Source organism: Saccopteryx bilineata, chromosome 4 (assembly GCF_036850765.1).
Source record: "Saccopteryx bilineata isolate mSacBil1 chromosome 4, mSacBil1_pri_phased_curated, whole genome shotgun sequence".
NCBI lineage: Eukaryota > Metazoa > Chordata > Mammalia > Chiroptera > Emballonuridae > Saccopteryx > Saccopteryx bilineata.
In genome coordinates, this window is record NC_089493.1 from 205,662,096 (window position 1) to 205,686,403 (window position 24,308).

Below are 24,308 nucleotides of genomic sequence, written 5' to 3' on the forward strand. Positions count from 1 at the left end.
ACATTTGCATCATTTGTTGCAGCTAGCAGTGACAAATATGGAACCGGACATTGACTATCTGATTAGCCAAAAGCAAGCCCATAGTTCCCACTGAAACATTGGTAAGTTTGTTGATTAAAATTTACTTGTTCTTTATTTTAAATATTGTATTTGTTCCTGCTTTGTTTTTTACTTTAAAATAAGATGGGTGGGCCCTGGCCGGTTGGCTCAGCGGTAGAGCATCAGCCTGGCATGCGGGGGACCTGGGTTCGATTCCCGGCCAGGGCACATAGGAGAAGCGCCCATCTGCTTCTCCACCCCCTCCCCCTCTCCTTCCTCTCTGTCTCTCTCTTCCCCTCCCGCAGCGACGCTCCATTGGAGCAAAGATGGCCCGGGCGCTGGGGATGGCTCCTTGGCCTCTGCCCCAGGCGCTAGAGTGGCTCTGGTCGCGGCAGAGCGTCGCCCCTGGTGGGCGTGCCTGGTGGATCCCGGTCGGGCGCATGCAGGAGTCTGTCTGACTGTCTCTCCCCGTTTCCAGCTTCAGAAAAAAATAATAATAATAAAATAAAATAAGATGTGTGCGGTGTGCATAGAGATTTTCAGTTTTTTTAGTCCGGCCCTCCAGGGGTCTGAGGGCCAGTGAACTGGCCCCTGTGTAAATAGTCTGGGGGCCCCTGCCCTACAGGCTAGCCCTCTTCAGCCTTCCCAGCAAAGTAAACCCACAGGCTGCAGCCCAGAGCTATTTGTCAGTTCCCCCATGTCAGCTATAAAGTAGCCCAAGAAAACAAAGATGAAAGAGCAACCTCCATGCAACCTCTCCATCTAACAGGGCAATTGTCACTTTCTCTGCTGTTCAAGGTAAATGACAAACTCATCTTCCCAACAACCTGAACTTGGTTAACTACACAGACATCTGCAAACAACTTTCTCCATCAGCTCACCAGTTCAACACTTTCATCAGTGGGAGAGCAATTATGTGCACATTTTATTGCATTTTGCCTATTTTAGAAAAACAAATAGAAAAATAAAGTGCTGCCTGACCAGGCGGTGACGCAGTGTATAGAGCGTTGGACTGGGATGCGGAGGACCCAGGTTCGAGACCTGGGTCGCCAGCTTGAGCGCAGGCTCATCTGGTTTGATCAAAGCTCACCAGCTTGGATCCAAGGTCGCTGGCTCGAGCAAGGGGTTACTCGGTCTGCTGTAGCCCCACGGTCAAGGCACATATGAGAAAGCAATCAATAAACAACTAAGGTGTCGCAACGAAAAACTGATTGATGCTTCTCATCTCTCTCCATTCCTGTCTGTCTGTCCCTATCTATCCCTATCTCTGTCTCTGAAGAAAAAATAAAAATAAAAAATAATAATAATAAAGTGCAGTACTAATGATAAGCAGCACAGGACTCAATGTAATTGAAACAGAAATGGGCACCTTTATACTGAAGGATAAGAGTGACTCTAACACCATCTAGACAGGTACTATATAAGTAACCATAAAGAAAGATCAAAGCTAAAAATGTTGAAAATGGCTGAAATATATTGTCGATGCTGGCATCTAAAAAGGGTGGAATAGCCTGACAGTGGCACATTGGATAAAGCATTGGAATGGAATGCAGAGGACCCAGGTTTGAAAACCCAAGGTCAGTGGTTTGAGCCCGGGCTCATCCAGCTTGAGCCTAAGGTCCCTGGCTTAAGCAAGGAGTCACTTGCCCTGCTCCAGCCCCCCATTCAAGGCACATATGAGATCATCTCTCTCCCTTCCTGACTGTTTGCCCCTCTCTCTTTCTTTCTGCCTCTCTCACAAAAAAGAGGATAGGGGAAATACATTATGTAAATGTCTAACCACTATGCTGTATACCTAAAACTAATATAAAATAATTGTGGCCTGACCAGGCGGTGGCGCAGTGGATAGAGCGTCGGACTGGGATGCGGAGGACCCAGGTTCGAGACCCCAAGGTCACCAGCTTGAGCGTGGGCTCATCTGGTTTGAGCAAAGCTCACCAGCTTGGACCCAAGGTCGCTGGCTTGAGCAAGGGGTTACTCGGTCTACTGAAGGCCCATGGTCAAGGCACATATGAGAAAGCAATCAATGAACAACTAAGGCAATGGTAGTGAACCTGGTCCCTACCGCCCACTAGTGGGTGTTCCAGTTTTCATGGTGGGCGGTAGCAGAGCAACCAAAGTATAAATAAAAAGATAGATTTAAGTTGTTTTATAAAGATTTATTCTGCCAAACTTAGCGAAAATCCAACATAAAATACTTGGTAAGTAATTATTATTATATGCTTTAACTTGCTGTAACTCTGCTTTATAAATTTTATAAAGTAAAGTTATTTCCCTACTTTACAAATCACCATTACTGTGGAACCGGTAGGCGGTTAGAAAATTTTACTACTGGCCTGACCTGTGGTGGTGCAGTGGATAAAGCATCGACCTGGAAATGCTGAGGTCGCCGGTTCGAAACCCAGGGCTTGCCTAGTCAAGGCACATATGGGAGTTGATGCTTCCAGCTCCTCCCCCCGTCTCTCTCTCCTCTCTCTCTCTCTTTCTCTCTCTCTCCCTCTCTCTCTCTCCTCTCTCTCTCCTCTCTAAAATGAATAAATAAATAAATAATTTAAAAAATTTTACTACTAACAGAGATACAAAAGTGGGCGGTAGGTATAAAAAGGTTGACTACCCCTGAACTAAGATGTCGCAACGAAAAACTGATGATTGATGCTTCTTATCTCTCTCTGTTCCTGTCTGTCTGTCCCTATCTATCCCTCTCTCTGTCTCTGTAAAAAAAAAAAAAATTAATAATAATAATAATAATCTGGAGATGTTTTCTCTGAACATATGTACCCTGATTTATCAATGTCACTGCATTAAAATTAATAAAAATAAGATTTAAAAAATCTTTTGATGCAAATATGGCATAATGTTAAGATTTTGTTTAGCTGAATAGTGGAAAGGATGTTATTCCCTTTATTGTTCTGTATGTTTGAAATAGTTCATAATTAAAGAAAATACAGATGTATGTAACATAAATAAATAAATAAATAAAGCCTTAATTTTTAAAAAGGGAGGAGTGTAATTAGGGATTTTCTTCATTATTTTTAGCCTTTTGGAAAACAAAATATACAAACCTATTAACACATCAACCTATAAACTGACTTTCACATATTCAACTTTACTTAACACCTTTGGAGAAAGTGGTCATGTTTGAAGACAGAGACTACAGCTAGTGCTCGACTTACAACCACAATTGGTTACAGACTGGTCGTAACATGATTTGGTCGTAAGTTGAGTAGGCTATATGTACAGTACTGTGAAATGATGTTATAAAAATCTTTAAGTCATATTTTATCATAATTTGCTTTCATTATTATATATCATAATTTTCTTTGTTCATTTTATGCCATTTGTATCATCTCTACACCATTTTGTTTCTTATTTTTACATTCACCAGGTTTAAGTGAAACACTGCATTACCACTACAACTGGTTTAATATTTGCAAAGACAATTTCCTCTTGGTAGACATCTTGGGAGGGGCTTGATGAAAAATATCCAAGACACAAAACACAAATTGCTGTAATGAGTCTGGGATAACAGTTGAAATGGTGCACGCGGAGATGGTAGTGCTGCCGGAAGCTGGTCTGCACTGCCGTACGCCCAGCTGGGCAATGCTTGCACTGCCAGACACGGAGCAGTCGTGGCTAGTGATTGTGGTCGTAAAGTCGAATGGTTATAAATTGCATAGGTCGTAAGTCGATCAATATTTGTACGTGAATGTAAGCCCAGAAAATATTAATGGTTGTGAAGGACTGGCTAGTGCATGTTAAAAAACTTTCTTGATCACCCCATAAGAATTCAGCCAAAAGAGTAGGATCAAATATAGCACACACAACACAATCCCAATTCTGCAAAGTAAAATCATATACATTATATATGACTGCATTATAAAACATCAAAATATGGTTCTCTCTGGGTGATATGTGTGATTTTTTCCTATGTGCTTCACAAATACCCTAAACTGTTCAACAAAGCAGCAGTCATGGAAAGAGTGAACATTTTGTTATGTCTACCCTGGATTCCTTCCAAGAATGGAAGCAACATATGCCATAATGAGGACCTAATACAGTGTGTCCATAAAGTCATGGTGCACTTTTGACCGGTCACAGGAAAGCAACAAAAGACGATAGAAATGTGAAATCTGCACCAAATAAAAGGAAAACTCTCCCAGTTTCATACCTATTCAGTGCAGTTCGATATGGGCTCACGCACAGATGTTTCAGGGCTCCTTAGGTAGCTATCCCGTATAGCCTCTACAGACTTGTCACTGACTGATGGCCTACCAGAACGGGGTTTCTCCACCAAACTGCCGGTTTCCTTCAACTGCTTATCCCACCGAATAATGTTATTCCTATGTGGTGGCGCTTCATTATAAACGCGCCGATATTCACGTTGCACTTTGGTCACAGATTCGAATTTAGCGAGCCACAAAACACACTGAACTTTCCTCTGTACCATCCACATTGACTGGCATGGCCATGGGCTGCCCCGCTGTATACACAGTGTTATGTCATCATCTGCGCATGCGCACATGCTGCCACATCATCCTACAGAAACTGGGAGGGTTTTCCTTTTATTTGGTGCAGATTTCACATTGCTATCGTCTTTTGTTGCTTCCCTGTGACCAGTCAAAAGTGCACCATGGGCCCTGGCCGGTTGGCTCAGTGGTAGAGCGTCGGACTGGCGTGCGGGGGACCCGGGTTCAATTCCCGGCCAGGGCACATAGGAGAAACGCCCATTTGCTTCTCCACCCCCCCTCCTTCCTCTCTGTCTCTCTCTTCCCCTCCCGCAGCCAAGGCTCCATTGGAGCAAAGATGGCCCGGGCGCTGGGGATGGCTCCTTGGCCTCTGCCCCAGGCGCTGGAGTGGCTCTGGTCGCTGCCCCGGAGGGGCAGAGCATCACCCCCTGGTGGGCAGAGCATCGCCCCTGGTGGGCGTGCCGGGTGGATCCCGGTCGAGCGCATGCGGGAGTCTGTTTGACTGTCTCTCCCCATTTCCAGCTTCAGAAAAAAAAAAAAAAAGTGCACCATGACTTTACAGACACACTATAAACAAAGAGCTGTAGGGAAAAAGAGTTTTGTAACCAAAAACACTCAGTGGGGCTTCAGCTAAGCCATACACAGTACATGCTGTTGAGGAGAGAGGAAACACGCACATGCAGGAAGCACAGAACAATTCCCATGCCCCAGATAACCAAGTACTAGGAGGTGGTGTGAATAGGTCTAAGTACAAGTTCTTAGAAAACTGTCAAAGCGAAGATCAAGACTGAGAAAATGCTTTTTGAGGTTGGCCTTAAAAGTAGAGATTTGGTTTTTATAGAAAAGGAAAGACATTTCAGGGAAATCATTACTCTTATGTGGTAATTTTTAATCTTTAAAGAAGTCTTCATTGTGTGTGTGTGTGTGTGTGTGTGTTTTAAGCCACAGCCCGGAGGTGATCAGTTGCCCTGAGGATAACATTTAACATGAACTCAAAGGCCACACACTCAAAGCCATCTCTTGCATGGGCTTCAGGTACCTCTAACTTGGATAACAGGTTTTGTTAACTGCAAGAAACTACAAGAACTCTTGGCACATAGCAACTCCACCCTAACCCCTGCTTGAAGAGACCCCCAAACCTTACCCTGCCTCTAGCAGCCCAACGGTGCATCACTATGATGATCCAGGCACCTTTTGCCTTTTAAATTCTTGTCTGGAAAAGCTCAAGGCTGACAAAAGAAATGTGCTGTTTGTTCTAGTCAACATGGAGATAGGCCTCCCTTTCTTAGAGCATTTATCAATATTAAGAGAGACTTGCAATTGTGAATCCCTCCCCATCTCTTTGACAAGTACTAAATGTATTTTCTACAATGCAGAAGTCTCTCTCAAGGACCCAAAAGCTCTTCTTTTGAAATGCAATCACCAAGAGGATAGAAATTCTCTACCAATCTGGTGGAAGGAGAGAATCCTAACTTGCCAGCTAGCAGACACACCTGGCCTAATCAGGTGTACAATGACCAACCCTTTGTAACTTCGTACCTCCCTAATGTTACTTGGGCCCCCACTCACTCATCCTCCCCACTCTCTCATTATCTCTTTAAAATTCTCAGTCACCCCCATACAGATCAAAATGGAGCTAGGCTTTCGCCCTACTATCTGTGGTTACTGAATAAAATGTTTTCAATGCTAGTTTAACTAATGCCAGGCTTTATTTATCTTTGACAATGGAGTACCAGGTGACATCTGGGGCTTTGTTAATTAAAGTAATAGACATTAGAAATGGATTTTCATTGGGGAAAATCTAAGTGATTAAGTAATATGATCCAGCTGGAAATACCTTGGCCTGGGAACTCCTGCCCTTCCATGAGCTGTCTATAAGGGCAGAGTGAGTCTTCGCCGGAGAATGGCAAAACAGACTCGATCCATCCACGTGGTCCTGCTGGTTTGGTGGTCTCAGCCAAGTTCTATCCACTAGAATTTGTTCCATTGGCCTCAGGTGAACATGTCAGTTGTATGCCAGAGTACTCAGAAGGGCAAAGAGCTAGAACTTCCTGAGGTCTCAGATCAGCCTGCTACCTGCCAATTACATCTGCATGTGCAGTAGAATTTGGTCTGAGACTTGCTTTCTTATAACCTGGAGCAGGTCATGAGGAATAAGCTAAACTTCGTCCATCCATAACTACTGGCAACTGCCATAGCTAACAAAACAGCCTAATGGCTGGGTATTCAAAACTGACTTAGGTTCACTATAAGCAACAATAATGAGCAAGTGTTACTCAATATCATTTATTCATATTTTAATAAGAATAATCAGGAACAGTCAAGAGTTCCAACTTGAGTCAGCTAGACTAGTGTTCAAGGCTTGGCTTCACCATCAAAAATCAGTCAAGGTAAAAAAAAAATCAGTCAAGGTAATTTATTTGTCTGTACTTAGGTTGTCCCACCTGCAAAAGGAGGCCAATGAGAGCATTATTACCCATCCCACAGGGATGTTGTGAAGAATGAATTATACAATGTATATAAAAACAGATAGCATACTGCAGACATGAAATAAATTTAAGCTACTGTTCTGATCATTACTGCTTACACTTGCCTGGAGTAAACCCTGCCAAGTCTTTATTTTTTTATTTTTTTGTATTTTTCTGAAGTTGGAAACGGGGACGCAGTCAGACAGACTCCCACGTGCGCCCAACCGGGATCCACCCGGCATGCCCACCAGGGGGCGATGCTCTGCCCATCTGAGGCATCGCTCTATTGCAACCACAGCCACTCTAGTGCCTGAGGCAGAGGCCACAGAGCCATCCTCAGCGCCTGGACCAAGTCTTTATTTTTGAACTACCTTGAAAGAATTATCTAAGTTTTCTTTTTCTTTTTTAATCAACTGTCCCACTCAATGTAACACCATCTATATACCACATTGTGCCCTCCATGCCCAATGTAGTCTCTTATTACACCTCTCATTTCCCTTCTGACAGTATGCACTGTCATTTTCTGTAGCTAGCTTCCTCCCCCCACTTCCATTCCCCCAGTACCCCATAAATTCCAAGTAAGCAAGGAAGGTCTTGGTTCAACACCCAATTCCCAGACACCTACTGCAGTTCTGGGTACCCAGAAGATGTTGGATGACCTCTCTCCTCTAATTTCTGCTTCAATTACCATCCATTAGCCAAAAGCTTAATCAAAGCCTAAGTATATATCAGATTCGATGCAGAAATAAGGTAAAATAAATAAATAAAATAGGTGACCTGAGATGATCCAGGTACAAGGTGGGCAGTGGCCACTAACAAAGATTTGGGGAGTTCCTTACTCTGTGCCAAATTCTGTGCTAGACTGTCTGTTATCATGTGCAATCTTCATAACCTATGAAATATTATCACACCCATTCTACAGTTGAGGAAAACTGAGGTTAACAGAGAATAAGTAGTATGTGCAGTCACACCAGCCTTCATTGTCCAGATTTCTCAAATCAAACCCAGACCTGAATCCAAAGCCCAGGCTCTTTCCTGGGTTATACATTGTTCCTGATGGTCCCCTAAGTCGCTGAAATTTCTCTCCAAACTCAAACTTCTCCCAACTTAAACATCCAACTGATGAGTTGGATATTTAATTTTTTTTATTTTTTTTTTGTATTTTTCTGAAGCTGGAAACGGGGAGGCAGTCAGACAGACTCCCGCATGCGCCCGACTGGGATCCACCTGGCATGCCCACCAAGAGGGATGCTCTGCCCATCTGGAGTGTCGCTCCGCTGCGACCAGAGCCATTCTAGCGCCTGAGGCAGAGACCATGGAGCCATCCTCAGCGCCCAGGCCAACTTTGCCCCAATGGAGCCTCGGCTGCTGGAGGGGAAGAGAGAGACAGAGAGGAAGGAGAGGGGGAGGGGTGAGAAGCAGATGGGCGCCTCTCCTGTGTGCCCTGGTCGGGAATCGAACCCAGGACTCCTGTACGGCAGGCCGACGCTCTACCACTGAGCCAACCGGCGAGGGCCGATATTTAATTTTTATTAGCCATCTGTAATGTAGCAGAGCCAAAAGAAACTCATGGGTTCTCCTTGCCAAATGTCCTCTTCACTACCAGTCTTCTCCCTCCCCCTCCGTAAAGGCACGATCATCTTATCCACTTGCTCAGGTCAGAAAAACCAAATCTCATTCCCACGCTCCCCATCACTACCAAGTAGAATGACCATGGAGGACAGAAATGATGTTTATCTGGCTTACTGCCGTATACCAGCCCCTGGCACACAGTTGGTGCTTGTCATATTGTGACATAAAATATATATATATATATATATATATATATATATGGTCTTCATCCCCCATATGAATGAAAGCTGAAACAGGGGTGGGGAGGTGGAAGGGTCCAGTCCTGTGGGACTAAGCCCTTACTTAACCTGTGGGATACTAACTCCTACTTCAGGTGCTTAGTGTCTAAATTGAACTGTTGGACATCCAACCAGTTGGTGTCCAGAGTGGCAGTTGGGATTGCGGGGAACCCCACACATTTAATGTCAGAAGTGCTGTGAGTAGAAATAAGTTCATAGATGCTCAGAAAAGACTTAGATAGCTTTCACTGGTTTCCAAGTATTCTTTGTTTTTTTGTTTTGTTTTGCAAGACAGAGAGAGGGACAGACAGGGAAGGAGATGAGAAGCATCAATTCTTTGTTGTAGCACCTTAGTTGTTCACTGATTGCTTTCTCACATGTGCCTTGATTGGCGGGTCGGGGGGGAGGCTACAGCAGAGCGAGTGACCCCTTGCTGAACTCTTTGAGTAGTAAGTTTTTTCATGCTTGCTAACTCCTGGGAGTGAGGTTTTGTTTTTTAAATGAAATTTTTCCAATTACAGACCTTGGGCTCAAGTCAGCGACCTTTGGGCTCAAGCCAGCAACCATGGGGTCATGTCTACAATCCCACCCTCTAGCCAGCAATCCCACACTTAAACTGGTGAGACCTCAGGGTTTTGAACCTGTGTCCTCTGCATCCCAGGCCAACGCTCTATCCACTGCGCCACCGCCTGGTGAGGCTCTGAATTATTTCTTTAATTTAAACTTATCAGCCTCTCCATATGAAGTCATACTGTCATCACTCCCTCACTGCCATGAGACTCACCACAGAGATGTCTCAGGCAATTCGAGAAAGCAGAAGTTAACTTTTCTGTGAATGGCCAGGACTGGGTTCTTTCCAAAGTCCTGAGAGGGGGATTTTAGAAACCAGTCATTAAATCCTGCCAAAAAATAAGCTATCCCAATAATTTTTTTACAAGACACCTTGAGTACAGGTGATAATTTTCAGAGCTCTAAATTAGAATTACTTGAAATGACAGAAAGCCTCAAAGAGCTTTTAAAGAACTGGAGGAGATGACCCGAAATATCTGTAATGTAATTACTGTTAAGGAAAAGTGCTGCATCAAACTGGAAAGTCTGAAAACAATAAAAGACTTGCAAAGTTTTCTTGAGATTCACAACATTCATGAAATAGTCATTTCGGGTACACATTGGTGTCAGAAGCCCTGGAAAGGTGAGAAGCATCCTCTCTCCTTGACCCACCTCAGGGCAAGTCATTACACCTCCAGTTAAAACCTCAGCTTCTGCCCTGGTGGGATAGCTCAGTTGGTTATAGCAGTCATGAAAAAGGTCAAGGTTTTGGGTTGATTCCCAGTCAGGACACATACAAGAATCAACCAATGAATGCATAAATAAGTGGAACAACGAAAATCGATGTTTCTTTTTCTCTCTTAAGAATGAATAAATTAGGCCCTGGCCGGTTGGCTCAGCGGTAGAGCGTCGGCCTGGCGTGCGGGGGACCCGGGTTCGATTCCCGGCCAGGGCACACAGGAGAAGCGCCCATTTGCTTCTCCACCCCTCCGCCACGTCTTCCTCTCTGTCTCTCTCTTCCCCTCCCGCAGCCAAGGCTCCATTGGAGCAAAGATGGCCCGGGCGCTGGGGATGGCTCCTTGGCCTCTGCCCCAGGCGCTAGAGTGGCTCTGGTCGCAACATGGCGACGCCCAGGATGGACAGAGCATCGCCCCCTGGTGGGCAGAGCATCACCCCTGGTGGGCGTGCCAGGTGGATCCCGGTCGGGCGCATGCGGGAGTCTGTCTGACTGTCTCTCCCCGTTTCCAGCTTCAGAAAAAAAAAAATGCAAAAAAAATGCAAAAAAAAAAAAAAAGAATGAATAAATTAAAAAAAAACACCTCAATTTCCTCATCTCTGAAAAGGCCAGCTTGAATGCATGCCAAGTACAGTATGAGACCTCAAAAACCAAGCGGTAACTCCATGTGGCCACTCCAAAGAGGCCGAATTATCTGCAACTAGAAGGTTTTCAGAAACCTGTTAACGGCCCTGGCCAGTTGGCTCAGTGGTAGAGTGTCGGCCTGGCGTGCAGGAGTTCTGGGTTCGATTCCTGGCCAGGGCACACAGGAGAAGCGCCCATCTGCTTCTCCACCCCTCCCCCTCTCCTTCCTCTCTGTCTCTCTCTTCCCCTCCAGCGGCCAAGGCTCCTTTGGAGCAAAGTTGGCCTCCGCCTCTGGCACTAGAATGGCACAGATTGCAGTTTAGCGATGCCCCAGATGGGCAGAGCATCGCCCCCTGGTGGGCGTGCTGGGTGGATCCCAGTCCGGTGCATGCGGGAGTCTGACTGCCTCCCCATTTCCAACTTCAGAAAAATACCAAAAAAAAAAGAAAGAAACCTGTTAACAATTTAACCTCTACTTCACTTAGAAAGCTGGCCTCGGTTGCCCAAACCTGAGTGTAACAGGAAGCAAGAACATCTCCGACCCCGAATGCCCTCTGAGTTAGATTCATTTGTGAAAACACACCATGCTGATCATCTGTATGCACAGGGAGACGGGAGATCGGCCTCTGGAAGGCTTAACCTATTTCGTTTTTTTCTAACTGCAGGAGGGAGGGAGAAGTTAGCCATAAAAGGTGAAAACCTCCTAATTATGCCCTGGTGCACTACTCGCCGGTAGGAAGGAAACGTCTATTCCAAATGGACTTGTATGTTTTAAGACACGCTGAGTTTAACAAGCAGGAGTTACAAAACAGGTTCGGGTAAATTCAGTTTAAATCGGGGACGGGGAAGCTCGCGCTCTACCCTGGCAGCCGTCTGTGCCCCGTCAGGGTTGGGTCGGGAAACGCGGTAAGTAGGGCTTAGTCTTCCCTACGCCCAGACCTGAGCACTGTAGTTTGGAAAACGGGTTTCGAGACGTCTCCGAAGGTGCAGAGCCAACGCTCTAGCCTTTCGGGATTCCAAGAGCACCCTGCTTGGGCCCTATGACAGGAATTGCCGAAACCCACGTCTTTTCCTCGGTTAATCCGGTAGGCAGAGCCGGGTGGGCTCGGAACCCAGCATCACATTCATAGCTTGGGTGGAGATGACATGCTCCAGAAGCAATCGGGGTCTTCCACTCAGGTCCTACCCACCCCGCCCCAACGAAGTCCTTAAGGCCAGACGGGAAGACCTTGGGGTGGCCTCCAGGGCTTCCCCAAGTCCCTTCCCGCCCGCCTGCCCGCCGCACTGGATTTCCCCGGGTGCCGAGCGCCGCGCTCAGGCCCGAGGCAGGAACCCAGGCGCCGCGGGATCTGCCCTGAGCGATCCACCGCCCGCAGTACTTTCGGCCGCGGAGCTGGCCGCGCCGTGCCCGGGCTCCCGGCCGCTCGCCCGATCCGTCCACCAGCACGCGGCACCCAGCCCCGCTCACCTGGCCCGCGCAGCACTTCGCTGACATCGCGGCGCCGAGGACCACCGGCACGCGCGCTCGCTTCCAGCTCCCCTCCGACTCTCCTCGCTGCCTCCGGCCTCGAGCGCACCTCTCCGAACCAGCACAAACCTCCGCCTTCGACAACGCCAGCAGAGCGCCAGGTACCACCACGGCCTGGATGAAAACAACCCTCGCCAAACCCCGCCCCGCCCCGCCGCCGCAGGCCCGCCCCTCGTCCCCGCGAGCCGAGCCCGCCCTCACTCCGCCCCGCGCCCGCCCTTCCCGGGGCGCCAGGCTGCGGAGCAGGCTCGCCGGGGGCGAGCACTTCCGCTGGCGTCAGGCCGCTGTCGGTGGCGATTACTTCCCGGTGCTTCACGGGACTCCGAAGTTCGCGCCCCGAGCAGCCGGCTGCCTCGCCTGGGCTCCTGCACAGGCTTGACTGTGCGCCCTCGGCTCCCTGGCTCTGGTGAAAATGCTGCTCGCGGAGCCTTTAGTGGAGCGATTCCGAGTATCCTGCACTCAGCCCGTGCAGTGGGGACCCCCGGGTGCGCCCTGCCTCGCGCTTACAAGAATATCCACGGGATCCCTGGCCCTGAAATCCCTTTCCCTTCCTTAGCTGGCAAGAAAACTTACAAATTTTGAGAAAGCGCTCTCTGCCCAAACTTCCCCGGATCTCTGGGCACTAGGCTCTTCTGCCCTGATTTCCGCAGCACTTCGGGGGGTCCGGTGAGAGCCCTTTGCTCTCATCCCTCGATATTGATCTATCTAGCCTCACTTCCCCTGTCCTCCTGAGAGCTCATCCAGGCCAAGGGACTGTTTGCATCCCTGCTTTCTCTCACCCGACTTCACTAAAAACAGGGTCCCTAATAATTGTTTGTTTCATTTAGAAAGCCGCAAGGGTGCCCTTAGTTTTTCTCCCTACCCAAATATGCTTTCCTCATAGCCACTTACCCCAGAAAAGGGATTTCTGTCAGTAGGAACTTTGCCCCAAGCCCTTTTGTTACGAGTTCGCTGCTTGAGGTGTTCAATTCAAAACTAGGGATGACTGCACTGACCAGTTAGCTCAGTTACCCCAGTATGTCCAGGTTGCAGGTTTAATTCCAGCTCAAGGTACATATCATAATCAACCAATAAAAGTATAAATAAGCCTGACCTGTGGTGGCGCAGTGGATAAAGCGTCGACCTGGAAATGCTGAGGTCGCCGGTTCAAAACCCTGGACTTGCCTGGTCAAGGCACCTATGGGAGTTGATGCTTCCAGCTCCTCCACCCTTCTCTCTCTCTCTCTCTCTCTCTCTCTCTCTCTCTCTCTCTCTCATCTCTAAAAATGAATAAATAAATTTAAAAATTAAAAAAAAGTATAAATAAGTGGAACAACAAATCAATGTTTGTCCCTTCCTCCCTCCCAGCCCTCTCTCTCAAATCAATATTTGTTTATATGTAGTAAACAAATAGAACTAGACATGGTTGTGGTTAGGTAGTTTTATTTACTTATAGCAAGTAAAGACAGGGAATGCACATCCAAAGCTCTGTCTACTGTGTCTCCCCAAAGGGAGGCTTAGCTGTTGCTTAGCTTATGTACACTGTTTGGTTAATTACATGTTGATTTCTCCTTTTCAGTTGTCTGTACTTTTCCAATTGGGTTTCTGTTACAACTACTTCTGCAAAACACTGTGCTATATTTTAATATTTAACAAGAATAGCATTTCAGTAAGAAATGCCCAGACCTTGAAAGCCTTCCTATCTCACACCTTTAAAATCAGCATTCCTGTATGTACCCATATTAGAAATGAAGCAGCTGAAGCGGAAACAGGTTAAAGAACTTGTCCAACGCTTCACAGCTGAGCTGTGAAGGAGCAAAACTGGGTCAAGAATCCACCCATTTGATCCCTGGCACATGGCTCAAGGCTTGACCTTGAGTAGCTTCCAGATGGAGCCTTTGGCAAGGAAATGACTGGTTGAGCAGTTTAGGAGGTGGAGCTAAGAGGAAAGGCAATTAGAGGAAGAGAAATAATGGAGCAGGCCCTACTCAGAGCCATAGAGAGCAATGATGAGAGTTGGCTCTAAAAAATTTTTAAAATAATAATAAAATTTTTAGAAATTAATAATAAAATTTAAATTTTCTAAAGAGCATAAACAGTCTCAGGCCAGTGTAGCTACCTTCACTGTGGGTTGTGAAAAGCCAAGACCTCACTAGGACTTTAGTGCAACCCAAAGTGACTGTTGGCTGTAGCAGTCACTGTGGCCCCCACTGCTTACCTGGGGAGACTAACTGGGCACTTAGAGCTTCTTCCCCATGGGAAGAGCCAGGCAGCTCCCAGGGGAAGGGAAGGTATAAAATCTATATATGTTTGAGCAGGCTGGGACTTTGAGCACTTTGACGGAAACAGGTTCAGGAAGGCAGAGAACCCTCACTAGGGAATACTGGGCAGAGCTGGTGGTAGAATTCAGGCCTCCTGCCCTTGAAAACTGTGTTCTTTTGGCCAAATTGACGCCAATGTAGGAGGATCCTGTTACTATATATCCCGGTAGAACCCAAGCTCTACATCAATCAGGCATCCCTGATTCAACTTCCCCGTGCAGTGGGACACTCCTGCTTATCAGCAGGGCTGGCAGCCTCTTTGAGACTACTCTTGAGGCAGCTATGAGGATGCTACTGTTAAGTGCCACCAGAGGAAAGACAGGACCGACACACAAATTAGTTGCAATAATCACACAGGCAATTTATTTCTCACAAATCCTTTTGGCGTGCCTGGGTACTGCTCTTAAGGGGGCCCGGCAGCGTGCTCCTGTGCCTGAGTACTGCTCTTAAGGGGGCCCGGCAGCGTGCTCCTCTCGGCTGGCTTTGATTAAAGCTCACAGCTGCATGGAGACAGTTCACATCAACGTTGGAGTCTGGGCGACTACTGCAGCAGGGGGCCCCTCAGCTTTAGTACCTTTTCTGGCCAATGCCTTCTAACAGGTGTCAATCTACAGGATTATCACCTCAAACCACCTTTTCCGGAGTTCCTCACAGGGAACCCCTTTTATGTTAATCTACTAAAACATTACATCCAACCACTTTTTAAGATGTTCTTATTTTCATTTGTTGGGCAGATAAAATGTATTATGCTCACTTTGTTAAAGATAACACGAGGAGGCCGTCGCCCAGGTGATATTAATGTGTGTTGGGGTGGGCTAAAGGCAAGCAGAATCCTTGTAGCCTGGGGCTTGGTTTTGGGATTAAGCCTTTCCTACCCTTTTTGATGTGGGGCGGTACAATCTAATCATGCCTCAGAAGTGTCTTTGTATTAGAGACTTCCCTATTTTGTATATTGGATTAAAGGTTTGGAAGCTACACTATAAAATGGGGACGGAGCGGGAGCTTGCCCTCTTGGTTCCTGGGATGATTAGAGGAGAGAGCAGAGCAGAAGGAGGCCACGTGGAGTAGGCCAGGAGAAGCAGCCAAGATGGCGGAGTGCTGAGTGAGATGCCAGTTTGTACAGAGTTTGTATCTGGGATAAGGAAGGAGATGCGGAACTGAGGAGAATAAGGCTGGTGAGCTACAAACCTTTGATTCTAGGAAACTCGGATAAGTCAGTGGCTTTGTGAGCACTGAATGTGAGTGGGTTTTGGAGACCAGTGTGTATTTTTACTTGCCCGCCGGGTGCAAGCTAGGATTAAAGACTATGGCCCACCAGTTTGTGGCTCCGTTGTTTCTTTACCGACTGTCCGAATCCAATGCGAACCTGCATGGGCCGGGCTGCTGTGATGGTGGCCCTGGCCCTGGCCACTGGCTTTACATCATTAATTTACAAAGTTAATGTAAATAACACCAAACCACTTCTTTATATGTATAACTTCACACACATACTAACTGGGCTCTGCTTGAAAGTCAGAGTCTGTTTATCACATTACAGGGTTATGGCACTAAGCCACTATTTTTTTTTTTTTACAGGGACAGAGAGATAGTCATCAGAGAGAGGGATAGATAGGGACAGACACACAGGAATGGAGACAGATGAGAAGCATCAATCACTAGTTTTTTGTTGTGACACCTTAGTTGTTCAGTGATTGCTTTCTCATATGTGCCTTGACTGTGGGCCTTCAGCAGGCTGAGTAACCCCTTGCTGGAGCCAGCGACCTTGGGTCCAAGCTGGTGAGCTTTGCTCAAACCAGACGAGCCCATGCTCAAGCTGGCGACCTCAGGGTCTCGAACCTGGTCCTCCACATCCCAGTCCAATGCTTTATCCACTGCGCCACTGCGTAGTCAGGCACTAAGCCACTATATTAATTCCTATCCAAATGGCATAACTTTATTTAATTTTAATTATTATTTTTAATATCCTTTTAATTACTTTTATATATCTTCTATATTTTTATATTTCTATATATTTAATTACTATAACCTTATATTACTACAACACTATATCAATGTTAGCCTTGCAGAAGGAGAACACAAGTCTTAACCTGGGGAATTGTACTGTGTTCCAAGTTATAAAAAAAGCACTTACGGAAGCCCAAGCTTTTGGAACCAGGAACTCGCAGATTTTAACTCCATCAAGAACTGGCTGAGAGACCTCTGAGCAAAGGGACCTGATAATACATTCTCCAAGAATTAGATAAACGCATCCCTACAAACCATGCAGTACAAGACCCTGCCTTCTTAAGCATGAATAAATTAGTAGCCTGACTAGTATTAATAGGCATATTTAAAAGATGTTATATAATCTAAGCAGGCTGATTCCTCCCTCCCTGCTGGAAGACCTAAAGGAATGTGCTCTTGTCTGAAGGTTCAGCTTCCTTCCTGGCTTTTGAGGGCTGTGCAGTTACTGTTTAAGGTCTGGTCGGTAACATCTTTGCATCTGTGCAGATTAACAAGAATAGAAATAATGCCAACAGACATAAAAGGGTGGCACCTTAATTTTAAGTACTCTACCGACTTTTTCAAGTAAAACTCATGTGCATAGTGTTCCCAACATGGAGGTGGTTTCACAGTCCATCTCTCTTTTTTTTTTTTTTTACTTTTCTGAAGTTGGAAACGGGGAGGCAGTCAGACAGACTTCCGCATGTGCCTGACCGGGATCCATCTGGCACGCCAACCAGGGGGCGATGCTCTGCCCATCTGGGGCGTCGCTCTGTTGCAACCAGAGCCATTCTAGTGCCTGAGGCAGAGGCCACAGAGCCATCCTCAGTGCCCTGGGCCAACTTTGCTCCAATGGAGCCTTGGCTGCAGGAGGCGAAGAGAGAGACAGAGAGGAAGGAGAGGGGGAGGAGTGGAGAAGCAGATGGGCGCTTCTCCTGTGTGCCCTGGCCAGGAATCGAACCCGGAACTCCTGCACGCCAGGCAGACGCTCAACCTCTGAGCCAACCGGCCAGGGCACAGTCCATCTCTTTTGATGTGGATTTTTCAGGAACAAGCAGTAATAGGCCTGTTGGTTTTTTTGTTGTTGTTGTTTTTTACAAAGACAGAGAGTCAGAGAGAGGGATAGATAGGGACAGACACACAGGAACGGAGAGATGAGAAGCATCAATCATTAGTTTTTCGTTGCGACACCTTAGTTGTACATCGATTGCTTTCTCATATGTGCCTTGACCGTGGGGCTTCAGCAGAACAAGTAACCCCTTGCTCAAGACAGCGACCTTGGGTCCAAGCTGGTGAGCTTTGCTCAAACCAGATGAACTCACGCTCAAGCTGGCGACCTCGGGGTCTCAAATCTGGGTCCTCCGCATCCCAGTCTGATGCACTATCCACTGCGCCACCGCCTGGTCAGGCAATAGGCCTGTTTTAATAAGACTGTAGCTCTTGGCAGACCATGTGAAATACCCCCCCCCCCATTTTCTTAACTGAATTTACTTCTTTTGTATAATATAATAATATATGTATTGATAGAATCAATCGAAGTCCGAAAGACCAGTGTAACAGGCTTTAATGAAAGGAAACCTGCCAGGGTGTCTCGTAAAGGAGAGCAGCAGTAGCTACAGTGTTTAGGCCACTTTTAAGGGTAAGGATAGGGAAGTAAGAAGGATAGCAGGGCATTTGCTGATTGGCTGTTGCTATTGCTGGGCGCAGGGGTGCTTTTCACCAATTATGGGTGTTGGTACATTTTTAATCGTCAGCAGTTTCAACCGTCCATGACTTCATCAGTGTTGGGCAGACAAAATATATTATGCTCACTTTGTTAAAGATGGTACTGCCCATGTGGAAGCCCAGGTGATATTAGTTGTTCTTCTTGCTTGGAATGGGCATGATTATATTAATGTGTGTTGGGATTGTTGGGCAGATAAAATATATGATGCTCACTTTGTTAAAGATGGCACTGCCCACATGAAAGCCATTGCCCAGATGATATTAATGTGTGTTAGGGCGACAGGGTCCTTGTAACCTGGGGCTTGGTTTTAGGACTAAGCCTTTCCCACCCTTTTTGATGTGGGGTGGTACAATCCCATCATGCCTCAGATAAGTAACTTTGTATTAGAGATTTCCCTATTTTGTATATTGGATTAAAGGTTTTGATTTCTGCACTATAAAGTGGGGTAGACCGGGAGCTTGCTCTCTTGGTTCCTGAGATTAGCATTAGCGAGCAGAAAGCAGAGAAAGGCCACATAGAGGAGAGGAGAGGCAGCCAAGATAGCAAAGTGCTGAAAGAGAAGCCAGTTTGTGCAGAGAGAAGGAGATGGGGAATAGAGGAGAATGAGGCTAGTGAGCTAGAAACCTTTGATTCTAGGAAACTCAGATAAGTCAGTAGCTTTGTGAGCACTGAATGAGTGGGTTTTGGAGCCCAGTGTATGTTTTTACTTGCCTGCCGGGTACAAGCTAGGATTAAAGATGATGGCCCACCAATTCTTGTGTAAAGCCAATGGCCAAGGCCAGGGCCACCATCACAGCAGCCCGGCCCATGCAGGTTTGCATTGGATTCGGATAGTTGGTAAAGAAACAAAGGAGCCAAAAACTGGTGGGCCATCATCTTTAATCCTAGCTTGCACCCGGCGGGCAAGTAAAAACACACACTGGGCTCCAAAACCCACTCACATTCAGTGCTCACAAAGCTACTGACTTATCTGAGTTTCCTAGAATCAAAGGTTTGTAGCTCACCAGCCTTATTCACCTCTGTTCCCCATCTCCTTCCTTCTCCCTGCACAAACTCTGCACAAACTGGCTTCTCACTCAACACTCCACCATCTTGGCTGCTTCTCCTGGCCTCCTCCACATGGCCTCTCTCTGCTCTCCTCTCTGCCCTCTCCTCTAATAATAATATCAGGAACCAAGAGAGCAAGCTCCCGTTCTGCCCCCACTTTATAGTGTAGAAATCAAAACCTTCAATCCAATATACAATATAAGGAAGTCTCTAATACAAAGTCACTTATCTGGGGCATGATGGGATTGTACTACCCCACACCAAAAAGGGTGGGAAAGGCTGAGTTCCAAAACCAAGCCCCAGGCTACAAGGATTCTCCCTGCCCACAGCCCGCCCCCAACGCACATTAATATCACCTGGGTGATGGCCTCCAAGTGAGCATAATATATTTTATCTGCCCAACATCTTGGCTCCGTTGTTTCATTACCATCTGTTCGAATCTAATGCGAACCTGCATGGGCCAGGGGCTGTGATGGTGGCCATGACTACTGGCTTCACAATTGCACATTCCTTTGTGGTTGGTCACCTGCCATAAGCCCTGAAACGAAACTCGTGCCATCAGGGTTAAAGAAATAAAACCTAAGGTTCCCAACTATTTGATATATTTCTATAAAAAGGAAAGAGAATGATTCCTAGAGAGGCTTCAAGGGAAAGGGGATGGAGGTCATCATCTTCTGTAACTTCTTCCTGCTGAGTAGGGACAGTGAAGGGTTATGGCCTCTCTAAGGATTACTCTCAGTGAGGGGTAGAGAGGTGCAGTGATGGCTTCCTGCTGGGTAGGGGTGTATTTATAGGGGTCCAGATTTTTCTGTTTTGCAATGGCAAGTTTCGGAGTTGGTGTGTAGGGGCTAGGTAGACTTCTCCAATTTTCTGATTGGCAAAGGTCTGCCTGTGGTTCTGTAAGAAACTAATGAACAAACGTAAGAGGCAGGGTCCAAAAGCTAGAATAATAAATAGGAAAGTGAGTGGACCAATGAAAGGCAATAGCTAAGACACCCAGTTTGTGCGAAACCACTGATTCCAGGACTCTGATTGTTTTTCACGAATTCTCTGGGCTCGTTCCTTTAATTTGGTTGCCGTGTCTCTAACTAGTCCTGACTGATTAAGGTAAAAGCAACACTCTTCTAGAAAGACACAAATACCTCTTTTTTTTTTTTTAATCTTTTTTTTTTAATTTATTCATTTTTAGAGAGGAGAGAGAAATGGAGAGAGAGAGACAGAGAGGGGGAGAGAGAGGAGAGAGAGACAGAGAGAGAGAAGGTGGGGAGGAGCTGGAAGCATCAACTCCCATATGTGCCTTGACCAGGCAAGCCCAGGGTTTCGAACCGGCAACCTCAGCATTTCCAGGTCAACACTTTATCCACTGCGCCACCACAGGTCAGGCACAAATACCTCTTTTTTCTGCCATTAAGAGATCAAGTTCTCAGAAGTTTTGTAGCATGATGGCGGCTAGGGAATCAATTTGATCCTAGAGTTTTACTAGGGTGGAGGCAATTTCTTCCAGGGAGCTTTGGAGGTCTTCAGAGAGAGAGAGTAGAAATAAGACAGGGCAGTGGCCAGTCCCCCTGCCCCTAGACCTATTCCTGTAGAGATTCCTAAAGCGACAGGAAGAGGGGTTACCTGTACAGCTCTTTTTGTCCTTAGATTGACGGGTAGTGTACTAGGAATTGTAAGAGGCTCATGGGGTGGGATTAGGTTGATATTTGGGGTGAGATAGATTAGGGTACAGGTTCCTGTCCAATTAGTAGGGAGACACATATAGGTGTTGGTCCCACACAAGTAGAAAGCCCCTGACTGGGTGAGACAGGCTGAGAGGTGAATAGAGAACAGATGGACAAGGGGTCATTGTTGTTTCTCTGTTTCTGAGCTCCAGATGGTCAGGGTGGGGAAAAGAGCCGCCCCAATAAGTGAGGAGATATGAGTAGAGGATTTTTTTGAGCATTTTAAGGTAGTCGAAGCTGTTGAGGAAAGCCAGGGATAGAGTTGGTTCGTGGGATAAGAGTGTTTATGAGATTGAGCTGTAAGGGCAGTGGGTCCTGTGAATTGAACGGGATTAGAAAATAATCCGCCCTGGCCGGTTGGCTCAGCGGTAGAGCGTCGGTCTAGCGTGCGGAGGACCCGGGTTCGATTCCCGGCCAGGGCACACAGGAGAAGCGCCCATTTGCTTCTCCACCCCTCCGCCGCGCTTTCCTCTCTGTCTCTCTCTTCCCCTCCCGCAGCCAAGGCTCCATTGGAGCAGAGATGGCCCGGGCGCTGGGGATGGCTCTGTGGCCTCTGCCTCAGGCACTAGAGTGGCTCTGATCGCAATATGGCGACGCCCAGGATGGGCAGAGCATCGCCCCCTGGTGGGCAGAGCGTCGCCCTTGGTGGGCGTGCCAGGTGGATACCGGTCGGGCGCATGCGGGAGTCTGTCTGACTGTCTCTCCCCGTTTCCAGCTTCAGAAAAATGAAAAAAAAAAAGAAAAAAAAAGAAAATAATCCATTTGCTTCTGGAGAGACTTGCTAGTTAACTCGATGGTTCTGATGGTCTTTGGGAAATTGGATAGTTATTGTGGTGTTGCAGAGGTTATTGAGGAGGTGACCAGCTGAGATGTCACCCTGAACCTTGAAGCATAAAGGAGGAGGTGAAAGGAGAGGGGTATTTAAAGTGACTGGTCCCCGAGCAGGGGGAATTCGGGGTTTTAATTTTTCGAACTAGGCCTGAACTGTGGTGGCGCAGTGGATAAAGCATCGACCTGGAAATGCTGAGGTCACCGGTTCAAAGCCCTGGGCTTGCCTGGTCAAGGCACATATGGGAGTTGATGCTTCCAGCTCCCCCCCCTCTCCTCTCTCTCTCTCTCTCTGTCTCTCTCTCTCCCTCTCTCTGTCCTCTCTAAAATGAATAAAAAAATAAAAATAAATAATTTTTCGAGCTGGAATAATAGGTTTGATATAGTTTATTTGCTCGGTTGGCGGCTGAAGTGGGATAATCCCCTAAAGAGTGTCGGCTCTCTCAAAGAAGGAAGCCCCTTTTTGGGTTTGGTATGTGAGAACTGTCCGTAGAAGATGGGTGTTGTTATTTGGGATAGGGAGGGCAAAGTAGGCTGAAGAGGACATAGACATACACATCCAGCAATTAACTGCATAGGAAGAATTAGCTTCAATTAAAAGTCCTTGAGTGAGGTTAAGAGAGCGTTCTATATATGTGGCCTCTAAGAGAGAGGCGATGGGGTGGCATATGTGGTGCCCAGTAAGAGAGAAAGTAGAACTGGTGTTAGGAGATCAAGAACTGGGGGCATGGTGGTTGGGCTTAGGGGTGGTTAAGAGGAAGAGAAGAATAAATTGAAAAGCCGCTGTTTCTTTTGGAGAAAATTCAAGTAGAGAACCTTGCCAGGCCAAGTCCTGCATCCAATTGAGGAGTCCGTCAATTTCACTGGAGTGAGGCCTAAACCAGGAGAGGTCCTCAGAGGCCTGAAGAAGGAAGTAGAAGAATCTGGCAAGGTGATAATTGGCAGTTGCCTGTTGTGAGTGCCTGCTGGACTGGGCGGAATGATGGGATATGGCCTCTTGGAGGAACATTATAAGATGGACTGGTCTGGTTCTTCTTGGATAGGGGGACATGTGGAGATCTTGAGAGATAGAGTACCTGTGGGGGTGGAGATGTAGGTTTTAGGGGTATTAGTGGTATAAGGCTTAATGTGGGAGAGGTGAGTCCAGTGTGAGACTCCTTCCACTTTGATGGTGATGGGGGTGGACAGGTGTAAGGCCAGGAGCCGTCATCGTGACCATTCATATGCAGGTTCCCATTGGATTCGGGCAGACGATAAAGAAATGGCAGAGTCAGAGGATGGGGGGCCATCCTATTTATTGGTGTCTCACCAAGACAGGCAAACCACAAAAGAAGACAAGGGAAAAGCAGAAAACCAGCTCTTCCCATGAAGGGCAAGGGATCAGGGGAGCCCCTGCAATTGTGATAGCAGGAACTGTGTGTCTGAGCTCCTGGTCTGTCCCACTTTATAGTGTAGCAAACCAAAATCCCTTAATCCAATATACAAACAAGGAAGTCTCCGATACAAAGTCACTTATCCAAGGCATAATTGGATTTCTCATAATAGTGCACCACCCAGATCATACAATCAGTCAAGGGTGTGGGGAAAAGCTTAGTCCCAAAACCAAACCTCAGGCTACAACAACCTGGCCTGCTTATAGCCTGTCCCCCACACCCAATATAAGTCACAAGCGAGCAAACATATATATCATGTTTACAAACTTATTTGACCAACAACAGGATAACAGTATGGGGCCCTGTCCAGGTAGGCTGGAGAGGGGTTTCTCCCCGTGTCTTGTAGACCTGGTCCCAGGGAGTGAGTAGGGGGCTGTGGGACTCACATAGGTGTGAGTCCATGGTTGGAAAGGGCTGTGGAAGGAGCTTGTCAAACTGGGAATAGTAGTTTTAGTATAGCTTGTTTGCTTGGTTTGCAGCTGAGGTGGGGTAATGTCCTATGAGAGTGCTGGCTCTCTCACAGCAGGTGGCCCCTCTCTGAATCTTGTACATGAAAGTGGAGTGAAGGAGATGAGTAATTATTAAGAGGAATAGGGAGAGTTGAGTAAGTTGAAGATGACTTGGACAGACACAACCAGCAGTCAGCTGCATAGGAAGAGTTAATCTTTTTTTTTTTTTTTTTTTTTTTTTTTTTTTTTTTTTGCATTTTTCTGAAGCTGGAAACAGGGAGAGACAATCAGACAGACTTCCGCATGCGCCCGACCGGGATCCACCCGGCACGCCCACCATGGGGCGACGCTCCGCCCACCAGGGGGCGATGCTCTGCCCATCCTGGGCGTCGCCATGTTGCAACCAGAGCCACTCCAGCGCCCGGGGCAGAGGCCACAGAGCCATCCCCAGCTCCCGGGCCATCTCTGCTCCAATAGAGCCTTGGCTGCGGGAGGGGAAGTGAGAGACAGAGAGAAAGGCGCGGCGGAGGGGTGGAGAAGCAAATGGGCGCTTCTCCTATG

The 24,308-nt window shown here is 47.0% G+C and overlaps 1 protein-coding gene across 1 annotated transcript in view; it reads right to left on the reverse strand.

Moving 5' to 3' along the window:
* The window catches only part of SERINC5 (serine incorporator 5), a 162,243-nt gene extending 149,849 nt beyond the window's left edge, over positions 1-12,394 (reverse strand). The window contains exon 1 of the mRNA XM_066273660.1: positions 12,201-12,394. Coding sequence (XP_066129757.1) covers positions 12,201-12,227 — 27 coding nt within the window. The 5' untranslated portion in view covers positions 12,228-12,394. The remainder of the gene's footprint in view (positions 1-12,200) is intronic.
* Positions 12,395-24,308: the final 11,914 nt, after the last annotated feature.